The sequence below is a fragment of the Sorex araneus genome, chromosome 1 (assembly GCF_027595985.1).
Source record: "Sorex araneus isolate mSorAra2 chromosome 1, mSorAra2.pri, whole genome shotgun sequence".
NCBI lineage: Eukaryota > Metazoa > Chordata > Mammalia > Eulipotyphla > Soricidae > Sorex > Sorex araneus.
Genome location: NC_073302.1, coordinates 72,410,505 through 72,422,520, shown reverse-complemented (window position 1 = coordinate 72,422,520; position 12,016 = coordinate 72,410,505). Strand labels below are relative to the sequence as shown.

Genomic DNA, 12,016 nt, shown 5'->3' with positions numbered 1-12,016 from the left:
GGGGGCGGGAGTCAGGGGGCATGGATAACTCCATAAATACTTTGCCAGATGTATCATGATTTCAGAAGTGTGAAACTAGAATTTTTCTAAGTAAAATTGTGATATCTGATCTTAAAAACATCAATAATTATTGGTTTTGGATGAAAGTTAGAAAAGTTATCTGCCAAAGTTGTCAAATCAGGGTCTTCTCTTTCCAAGGGAACTGAAGAGGTTGTAAAGGGCAGTGGGGAAAAGCTTTTCACATATATCTAGAGCACTTTATTGATGGTTTGGGAGGAAAACAATTTTTTTCAATTTAACAAATTTAGAGACATTTGGGGAAGAACACAAAATTGACATAACTTTTTAAATTATAAACTTCTATAAGAAGTTATTATTTGGACAGTATCTGAATCCCCAGATTTGACTGAGGGGCAGAGATAATTTCATTCTATTTTGCCCTTTAATAATATTCCGTTTGGAAGGTCAAGAACATTTAAATTTATATAAATGTGTATTTTCAAAGATTCATATAGTTTAAATCTATAGAAGATTGTGGCATGTTAAAAATCTTACTAAATACATTTTATAAATTGAAGACCATTAAAATGTATGTGAGGGTCTTGGTAGCTATAAAAACATTCATAACAGGATGTCTTTAAGTGATAACTTGTTAAAAATATTCCAATAGACACAACTGTAGAGAAAATTACATAATAAATCCCCACAGACTTACCTTTAACAAATAATTAGAAATCATAAAAATCTTTCTACTTACTTTTAATCCATATTTTGAATCCACAACAGTTATGATACCTACAAAGAAATATACGGTTTCATTACTCATTTGCCTGAGAATGAAAATTAAAACTCACTTATTTTGGTTCACAAATGTTAATACGAAAAACAAATTATTGGTTTTTCTCTTGCCAACACAGCAATTTAATTTAACTCCACTAATAATTTTAAAGATGTGCTAAGAGGCTAGAACTATTTTAAAGTGCTACTCAGAATATAAAATTCAAAAATTACATAAATGAACAAACACAGACTTATCTAGCTTTAAAGGACTTATGATCTAAAATATGAAACAAAAACATACGTGGAATCTTATCAGTTGTAGGATAGGTTGTTTTGGTTTATTCTGACATAATCAAAATTAAGGTGTTCCTTAAGATATAAATTATTACTTAATAAACCCTGAAGCACTTTAGGATATATATATATATTTTTAGGGGGTGTGGATTTGGGACTGCACCTGGGAGTGCCAGGGGGTCAACCCTGGTGGTACTCAGGGGACCATGTGATGCTTGGGATCAAACCAGAGTTAGCTGCATGCAAAGTAAGTGCCTTACCCCAGTAATATCTCTCTAGCCCACACCTTAAGATATCTAATTTCTATCATCTCTCACCAAACCTAATTCACACAAATGGCTTACAGTATGTACCAAAGATCATTTAATTAATTTAAGCAATTTCTGATGTTATATACTAAAATAGCTTTTTCAAAGGAAAACAGCATAAAGAGTTTGATGACACCTAAGAACCCAATCAGCTATAGGACACATATATCAAGGATCGAAACTGTGGTTCAACTTTAGTGATTATCAAACTTCATCTCTTAGTGTATGGAAGAGCAGGTTTAAAGAAAGGTGGGGGAAGAAGGGAACTTAGTTATTTATCTAAGATATGTTCAAATATGTCAACTGATAAAAATTGCCCTAAAGTATAAAAATAATTAAATTTAAACGTATTTAACTTCAAAAGAAAATGGAAGCAAAAATATTATCACTGTATTGTCAAAAAAGATCTAATAAGATACTGAATGTATAAGTTAAAGTATATGAAAAAATTTCCTAACACTTTGGAAGGAAAATCTTAGTGAACCACTAAGCTAGGACTTAGCACTAAGCACTAAGTACTAAGCAAGATTTCTTATCTAGTTTTACCAATGTCTGCAATTTTACAATCTATATGAGCAAAGGCTTACTTCATCAACAAACTAAAAAAAAAACCACAAAGAATAAAAATAACACAAATAGAAATTATAATATGAATGAACAAAAATAATTTTAACCACAGAAATAAAGTTTTTCATAAAAACAAGAAAAAAAGCACTTTTTAACTTACCATCAAGATAAATATCCACCCCTAATTCAGCATCAACCCAAAACATAGATGCCACAGCACCTAAAAAGACATGACATTTATTAAATAAAAACATTTCTTCAAACTTAAAATTTTGATTTTATTCATATTTTAATTTGTCCCAGTGGAATCAGCTGGTAAAAAAACACGTACAAATTAGAAGTAAAATCTTATGAGAATTAGTGACAGTATCTGCTATAATTTGCATCCAATTCTTTCCTTCTCCCTACAAAAATGGACCAACTCTTATCACACAAAAATTTAGCACTTAGTTTCAATGCTCTCATAATTTACTAACAGATAATATTAAGTAATCTGGGGCTGTGGCTACATGTACATAACTTACTTTCATTTTATTTCTCCTGAAAATAATAATTATACAGTTCCTAAATTCTCTAAAGGAAAATAAAACCACAAAAAAAGTTGATAATTCCTTGTCCACATTTTCAAAATTTACTTGAAAAGTTCTATAGAAGAAAAAAAACAAAAATGAAATTGTATACTTTCTGACTTACAAAAAAAAAATCCCACTATTTATTTAGTACTGATAGGCAATTTGGGTTTGGGGGGGTAAAACGATATTAGATGAGAAATGAAAACTTGTTTCTGACACAAGATGGTATGGTACCAAACCACATATCCCGATTAGTATGCCATAACAAAAGGAAAAGAAAAGTGACAGCAGAAAAAAAGTATTTGATTTTTCAAGGCATCACAGGTCCAGTTAGTGACAGGGCTGTCTAAAAGAATGAGTACCGTGGAAAAACAAGGATAACTGAGCTCATTCCAATGTCTGAAGCTGTCCACCTTCCCTGAAGAGATGTGGTTCCCCAAGCATCGCTCTGTGTCAACAATGAAATACCTGTCAGCTGTTTACAGTGATTACTCATGCAAGATATAGCAAGGGCCACAAGATCTAATGGTTTCCTGATACTTATTGATTTCCCCCCCCAAAACTTAATAGTTTTCCAATTTGACTGAAATAGGATTTGTGAGTAACAGGGGCTGAATCAATGCCTGTCCCTTCCAAGGAAATTACTTTACCATGACAATTATTTAGCTTAGAACTGGAGAGTGTCAGTCTCCTACGAGGGAAACAACTGAATCGCCAATAAGAATTTTCCTTCCTTACCTAGCCAACGTGATTTGAATTAAAGAAAAAAAAATCAATCTTGAGTATCATTACTCCAAACAATGTCATAAAAAAGTATTTTTTTAAAGCTCAGTATAATTCCAAACATTGTATATACACTATTTTTTTGTTTTAAAATGCATTGATTCCTTTAGACATAAACAGCTTCCAGATCCTAAGCTAACAATTCCTTATAATTAAGTTATTAGTGTATTAAACGTTATTAGAACTCTGATATATATCTTTAATAAAATACCAGATGACAAAATAGAGAACCACATAAAATATTAAAAACATTTGTTTTTATTGAACACTGTGAGATAGACCCTTACAAAGGTGTTCATGATTAGGTGTCAGTCACACGGTGGGTGTTCCAATACCCATCCCTCCACCAGTGTGCCCGCTGCCTGCCTCTATGGCGCTTTTCTTCTCTCCCTCCCCCTCTCTTCCTCTCCCTCTCCCTCCCCCTCCCCCTCTCCCTTTCCCTCTCCCTCTTCTTCTCTCTCCCCCTCTCCCTCTCCCTCTTCCTCTTCCTCTCCCTCTCCCTCAAGTTAATCAGTGTTTCCCAGTCCAGGTGTTGTTTTTCTTCATCAGGGACTATTTGATCCTGTTTAGACACAATTTTGGTTATCTCAACTAGAAAATCCTAATGATATTTAACAGGTGGAAGCAGAGGCTGCTGCTGAGCATTCTAACATGCACAGGACAGCCCAGGACAACAGAATTATCCAGCCAGCCGGGAGCCCATGGGTGCAGAATAAGCCCTGAGCACATCCGGGTGTGGTCCCAAAACAAACAGTACCTAAGACAATTTAAGTACAGCAACAGAAGTAAACAAAGTATGACAGGACATAAATATTAGAAACCCTATCAACAAAGAACATAGTCAAGCAACCAACAATGAGATGACGGAAACAGAAAAGTTTAATTCCCTCATTTCTTAGGTCAGGGAGTCTATAGATGTTTTCTAAAAACTAAAATATGTATTAAAAAATAAACTTGCAGGAGTAGAGAGATAGTACAGAGAGTAAGGCACCTGCCTTGCACGCAGCCCACCATCGATCAATCTCTGGTACTCCATATGGCCTCCCAGCATTGCCAGAAATGATTCCTAAATGCAGGGCCCAGAGTAAGCCCTGAGGAGCACCAAGTATGGCCCAAAAACCAAAATAAAATAACCTGCCCAGCTTACATGCTCTGGAATTTTTCTATAACTCATATATATTTTCCCCTAGTTTTTCCTAAAATACCTTTTTTTAAAAACTTTTTTTAAATTGGATCACTGTTTGATAGACCTTAAAAAACTGTTCATGATTAGGTTTCAGTCATATAATATAATTGATATATCTTATAAAGTGCATATTTGCTATTCAGCAATTCCTTCACTTATCTTTCAAGTTCTTTCTTCTTTTAGATGTTAGTAAAACAGTTATAATTGTTTAAAATAGCACAAAAAATGACTCTTTTCTTATAAAATTAATTCTGTATTTTATATAGCTTTCAGGAGGTCACAGAACAGAGCTTCTTAAACACAAGCATTCTTACAGCCACCCGGAGGTCTTAATCATGAAGACAGACTGCTGGGTCCCACCCTTAGTTTTCACAGACATAGTTTCAGTTAAGATTCTGTATTTCCACAAACTCTTTAGTGAGGCCATCTGTCACTAGATACACCTTGCACAGAAGCACCAGCACACAGAGAAATCCCTGTGAGTAAACTTACTTATTTGTATTTCAAGGTTGTAAGATACATAGCAATATTTGTTTCTTCTTTGTAGTTATTTTTAGGTATTATTTAAAATCTATAAAGTGATCCCAGAAATCCCTCAAATGTGCTCCATTTTTTAAATTATTGTCTTTTTGACTGTTACCTGTCCTATTCTCAAACACATGGATTCATTCTCCAGCTCCTGTAATTCTGCTGCAGAGTTCCACAAGTGTGCAAGTTCCACCAGGGTGATCCCTGAGACCAGAGCCAGTAAGAATACCCTGGGCACTGCTGGCTGTATCCCAAAAGACAAAAAAAAAAAAAAAAGCACCTAAAAGCACTCTGAATGTGAGTCATCTGCTAAAGAAACAAGCCTACAGGAAGTCCCATAGTGTTCCTCTCTGGAACCAAATTTTTTACTGTAAGTAAAACTTTAATGATCATTTTATACATTTATCTAATACTTTTTTTTTCATTTTGGAGCCACACCCAGCAATGTTCAGAGCTTACTCCCGGTTCTGTGCTCAGGAATAACTCCTGGAGGGATGGGGAGCTGATGGGGTGCTGGAGATCAAACCCAGGTTGGCAGTGTGCAAGGCCTTCCCCACTGTGCTACTGCTCTGATCCCTCCCCCACTACCTGAAAGTAGAATGATCCTACTTGGTCTGACTTGGTAAGTGGGTTGGGTTTTTTTGTTTGGACTTGGCCTGGGTACTCTATTACCCCTTTAATACACATCTGAAAATGTTTGTGAAGTATATTTTATTAATAATGTCATTTCTTACCAGGATCTGCTAACCCAGTGGTCTCTAAAAGTATGTAATCAAACTTCCCTTTCTTCTCCATCAAATTTTCAATAGCTCTAAGTCCATTGTCCCTGGAAAATACCAAAATATAATATACAGAAGACTGAACATTTTAAAGAAGTATTACAAACACATTAAAATATATTCAGCAGTCTAAGACAAAATATATCTCAAGGATGTGAAAATTAAACTCATTTCCAATCTTCTAACAAAATGTCTATCCAATATTTAGCAGTGGGGAAAAAATATGTGCATGGGGGCCAGAGACATACTGTGGGCAAGGAGACTGCCTTGCATGAAGCCAACCCAGATTTGATCTCTGGTACCCCATATGGTCCCCATACACTGCCAGGAGTGATCCCTGAGCGCAAAGCCAGAAGTAACCCCTAAACACTGCTGGATGTGGCCTCAAAACCACAAACCAGACAAACAAAATATTAGATGTGTATATACTGATAGATAATAAACCACATTTATGATTAACTTAACTAAAAAAACAAGTGTATGATAAGCTTAAATAAAAGAATTTGGAATATACCTGATTAAAGTAAGCTGAAATCTGTTTTTTTATAAAAAAAGTTTATGATTTTTATTTTTTAATTTATGTTTGTATTTATGATAAAAAGAATGTTGAATTACTGCAGCTTGGTACAGTAGCTAATGGCAAACAACTATTAAATACCCTTTCCTTCTAAATAAAATACGTAAAAGATTGAATTTTGGGTGCTCAAGAAAAAGTTATGAACTTAGCCTCATTAACACCTGAAGATAGTAAATGGTATAGAAGAATCTCAAGTTTGCTAGAATATACAATACCAACAGTACAAATATTACTTTCCCTGTTCATTCAACCAGGATCTGGGTGAATGCTCCTGTCAGATCATTTTAAGATCTATGATATATTTGGAAGTCAAAACAGAAACTGTTCTTAGAAACGTGACTATAACTAGTGGGACCAAATGTGCGATTTTTTTCTTTCTTGACAGTTATTGTTTTTAGAAGATTAATATGCAATAATAAGACCAATGATTTATTAAATCCAAAACAATCATTTTGTGGAACTGGGGAGACAGCTCAAGAGGCTGGGGTATATGCTTTACAATCAAGGCTGGAATTTGATCTCTGGCCCCACATGATCCTCTGAGAACTGCAAGAGCAAACGCCATGCACCATGCCAAAAATATCAGCAGGGATGGACCAGAAGTATATAAAAACAAACAAACATTTTTATTAAAATAGTGGGCTGGAGTGATAGCACAGTGGGTAGGACGTTTGCCTTGCACGCGGCTGACCCAGGTTCGAATCCCAGCATCCCATATGGTCCCCTGAGCACCCATATGGTCCCCTGAGCACCTCCAGGAGTAATTCCTGAGTGCAGAGCCAGGAGTAACCCCTGTGCATCGCCGGGTGTGACCCAAAAAGCAAAAAAAAAAAAAATAGTAAACTGTGATATCAAAAATAATACAAAGCTAAATGTGCCAACGCATCAATTAGAGCAGATAGAAAAGTGATTAAGATAACAAGAAACAAGTTATTTTGTTTGTTTGTTTGTTTGTAGGCTATACCCAGCCTTGCTCAGGGCTTACTCCTGTCTGCACTCAGGGATCACTCCTGGCAGAGCTCCTGGGATCATACAGGATGCTGGAGATTGAACCCATGTCAGCTGCGTGCAAGGCAAGTCACCTTCCCTGCTGTACGATCTCTCCAGACCCCAATGTTCAGAAGAGGTATCTGAATAAATCTATCTGAAAATATAATGAAGCATACTATGCAAGTTCAGTTAACCTGTACAAGAAAAGCAAAGCTGCGAATATAATCAATAAACATTTAGAGCAAATCAACAGACACCCAACAAACACATTCCTCACTTTACTGAACAGCAGAGACAACCGTTTCGAAGTTCCAGCCATTCTTCATAGAGCTCTCCATCTTGGCTGACTGCCAAGGATTTCTCCACTGCACTTCCTAGAATGAGCAAGAAGCACTCTTTTAAGACAACGTTCGGTGGCCAACTAAAACCAAAGAGAGTACCCACTGACAAAGTAAATCTCAAACCAGACAACACATTTTAAAACAGGCAATCCTTCATTCTATGTATACAACCTCACCATTTAAATTTATGTTACCCTGAACTGCTTTAGATTTTATTTTTGTGAAAGTACTTAAGTCCATAAGAAGATAAATTAATGAAGCATAGATATTAACTCTTTAGGTCTCTTAGTTGTCACACCCATTTCCTAATGAAGTAACAATTTTAAAGTCTCTTTTTCCTGGTCAACTTTCTAGATAAACTAGTAGGTCTTACACTGTTTTCTTGGGTTTTTTTTGTTGTTTTTACAGTAATTTTTACATGCTTGTTTATATTGATTTTTATAACCTCTTATGAAATGACTGCTTTATCTATTTTATTCTTTTTACTTTTCCCCTATTGTTTTTGTTTCTATTAAATAAAATTGAACAATATTCTCAGTATGAGTAAGAACTCTAGGTTAATTTGAGGAACCTTGCTTGGGCAGGGTATGGATGTGCTCATTTAAATATTAAACATCAAGGCCCAGAGTGGTAGTACAGAGTACAGAAGGTAGGGAAGGGCAGTTGCCTTACACAGCCAACATAGGTTCATCCCTGGTACCCTATATGGTCCCTCCGCACTGCAATAAGTAATTCCTGAATACAGAGCCAGGGATAACCCCCAAACATCACCAGGTGTGGTCCAAAGCCTCCAAAAATAAGTAAATAAATATTAAGCACCAAATACTAATAAGTTATTAGGACTGAGAAATAAGAAATATATCTGAGAAACTGAGATGCCTATTATATAAGAATAATATAAAAAAGAAAAAACAAAAACATAAAATGTAAAAAATTAATTATTTTTAATGTACTGTTTTTTCCTGTAATTAAAAAAAAAATCAGGGAAGCCTTCTAAATGTTCAGTAAAGCAAACAGGAGAGATAGCATGAAGGCCTGGAGTTCATGCCTTGCATGCTGCAGCGCTGGGATCGAGAACAGGCAACTCACCCTTTCTGAAACCTCCTGGAGTGACCTCTAAGCAACAAGTCAGAGTAGGCCCTCAGCACAACCAGGTATAGCCCCAAACGAAAACCAGGAGCCGGAGAGATAACACAGCTGGTAAGGTGCTGGCTTTGTATGCAGCCAATTTGGATTCAATCCCACATATGACCCTCAGGACCACCAGATGTGATCCCTGAAACAGAGCCACTCGTAAGTTTGAGCAGCACTGAATATGGCCCCCAAATCAAAACAACAAAATATTTTTAGTAATTTCTCTTTTATATGGTGTGTGTGTGCGTGTGTGTGTGCACGCGCGTGTGTACATCCCTGCAATATGACGATAATAAAGAGCTTTGAGGGGGCTGCAATGGAATTCAGCATATAAAGAATAAAATTCAAGGCAAGGGGCTGAGGAAATAACTCAAAGGGCTGGAGAACAAAACTGGCATGTGGTGGCCCAAGTTTAACTAACATACTTCTCATTCATTTCACAAAACCGTAATAAATATTTCAATAGGGCCAGAATAGTACAGAAGTTAACACAGGTTCCATCCTGGCATCCTATATAATCCCCTAGCACTGCAATAAGTAACTCCTGTTGGAGCTGGAGTGACAGCACAGCGGGTAGGGTGTTTACCTTCCACGTGGCTGACCTGGGTTTGATTTCCAGCATCCCATATGATACCCCAAGCACTGCCAGGAGTAATTCCTGAGTGCAAAGCCAGGAGTAACCCCTGTGCATCGCCGGGTGTGAACCAAAAAGAAAAAAAAAAGAAAAAGTAACTCCTGAGCATCACCAGGTGTGGTCCACTTGCCCTGCATGCGGTGACCTAGGTTTGATTCCCAGCACGACATACAGTCTTCTAAGCCCTCCAGGAGTGATCCCTGAGCACAGAGCCAGGAGTAAGCTCTGAGTACTACTCGGTGTGGGCAACTCACCATAACCTCCCCAAAGAAGAAATATCCCAATCAAAATAGTTACTCTGGCTCAAAGTGTTTCTAACACTGACATATAGTCTTTTAAACTACACTGAACATTAATGACCAAAAAATAGGATATACATATTTTCATAAAAAACTGAAATTGCTTGAAAGCTGGGCTGGAGCAATAGCACAGCGGGTAAGGCGTTTGCCTTGCACTTGGCCAACCTGGGTCGATTACTCCACCCTTCTCAGAGAGGCCAGCAAGCTACCGAGAGTATCTCGCCTGCTCGGCAGAGCTTGGCCAGCTACCCATGGAGTATTCGATATGCAAAAACAGTAACAAGTCTCACAATGGAGACATTAACTGGTGCCCGCTTGAGCAAATCGATGAGCAACGGGATGCCCATGCTACAGTGCTACAGCACTTGAAAGCAGAGAGCATATACTTATACTTTATTTTTTATTATTTACTATTTTTGCTTTTGGGGTCACACCCGGCCATGCTCAGGGGTTACTCCTGGTTCTGCACTAGGAATTACTCCTGGCAGTACTCAGGGGACCATATGGAATGCTGAGGATCGAAACCAGGTCAGCTGCATGCAAGGCAAATGCCCTACCCGCTGTACTATAGCTCCAGCCCTCTAGACCCATACTTTAAATCTTATTTAAATTGCTTTACTGGTAGAACTCTACAAGAAAAAAACCCAACCCTATCAAAACATGGGGAGAAGAGACGTAGAGGAACTTCTTAAAAAGAGAAATACAAATGGCAAAAAAATATATGAAAGAATGTTTACAAACCATCAGGGAAATGTAAATCAAAACAACAATGAGATGTCACCTCACACCAGAGACTGGCACACATCAACCAGTGTTAGTTAGCAAATATGTGGAGGAAAAGAGACCCTCATTCTTGCTGGTGGGAATGTCAATTGGCCCAGCTTTTCTGGAAGATAATATGGACATTCCTCAAAAATCAAACAAACAAAAAAACAGAAATTGAGCTTTCATATGACCCAGCAATTACAGTCCTTGGGAATACACCCTAAGAGCCCCTAAAACAAAATGTACAAAGGACAGTTGCACCCCTGTGTTCCTTGCAGCACTATCCACTCAGGCTATTAGAAACATTCCAAGTATCTAAGAATAAATGACTGGATTAAAAATACTAGGTACATATACACAATGAAATGTTTTCAGCCATAAGAAAAGATAAAGTCATGAAATTTGTGCTACATGGAGGTACACTGAGTGAAATCAATCAGAGGGGGAGAACTAGACTCAGAATGATCTCTCTCACATATGGGATATAAAGAAACTTCCCAGAGCAGTATTAAATGCCCAGCAACAGTGGAAACGAAGAGAAGGAGAATTGATCTTCAGTAAGAAGCCTGTCACTGGGGCAGGAGTTAGGGGATAAGTAAGGGAAGGGAACACTAGGACAATGAAGGAGGGGGAAAGTGCCCGTCACAGAGACAACTAGGGGACAGAAGGGAAACTGGGGACATTGGTAGAGGGTACTTGTACTGGTGAAGGGACTGGAGTTAGAACAATATATGGCTAAAACTCAATCAAAAATATCTTTGAAAATCTTGTCATTTAGAGTGATTCACTTAAAAAAAGAAAAAAAAACTGCTTTGTAGAAAATATCCAATCAAATAAAATTACTGTAACTTAGTATTTTCCAACTTTTCAGAAGATACAATAAATAATATAGTCAGCAACAAAAAGAACCTTTCTAGTTCCTAACAGAACTTCCATTTGTTTACTTGTATTTACTTCTTATGAATTTTTTTTAATTTAAATTCTGCTGGTACAAATTCCACATTATACAAAATCAAATTTTATTTAAAAATGAAATGACTCCAGGGGGAGATAGTACAGCAAATAAGGTGCTTGGCTTGCACATGGCAAACCTAGGTTGAGTTCCCAGCACCCCATATGGTCCCCGAGCATTGCCAGAAGTGAGTTTTGAGTACAGAGCCAGAAGTAAGCCCTGAACATCACCAAGTGTGGCCCAAAAACAAACAAAGCAAATAAATAAATAAATTTTCAATTATCTCAAACCAGTACCAAATAAAATGGCTGAAACCAATTTAATTTTTCCAAAACTATTATGTGATCACATTCACTTGTATCACTTGTTATCTCGTTGATCTTCAATTTGCTCGAGCAGGCACCAGTAACGTTTCCATTCGTCCCTGTCGTGTGCTAGTGTAGCCCTATAGTATCTGCTAGTATCTGCTCACTCCAGGAACAGGAAGAACCTCAAACCATTCACTCAAGGTTTTGACAAAGAAGTCT

At 37.1% G+C, this 12,016-nt stretch overlaps 1 protein-coding gene across 2 annotated transcripts in view; it reads right to left on the bottom strand.

Annotated features, from left to right (window-relative positions):
• Positions 1-12,016, bottom strand: part of LOC101536887 (zinc-regulated GTPase metalloprotein activator 1B) — a 56,148-nt gene that overhangs the window by 36,056 nt on the left and 8,076 nt on the right. For both annotated transcript variants that reach the window (XM_055119863.1, XM_055119856.1), the window contains exons 3-6: positions 7,642-7,738; positions 5,753-5,844; positions 2,110-2,169; positions 758-795 (exon numbers count right to left, since the gene is read on the bottom strand). In XM_055119863.1, the coding sequence (XP_054975838.1) occupies positions 758-795; positions 2,110-2,169; positions 5,753-5,844; positions 7,642-7,738 (287 nt within the window). The remainder of the gene's footprint in view (positions 1-757; positions 796-2,109; positions 2,170-5,752; positions 5,845-7,641; positions 7,739-12,016) is intronic.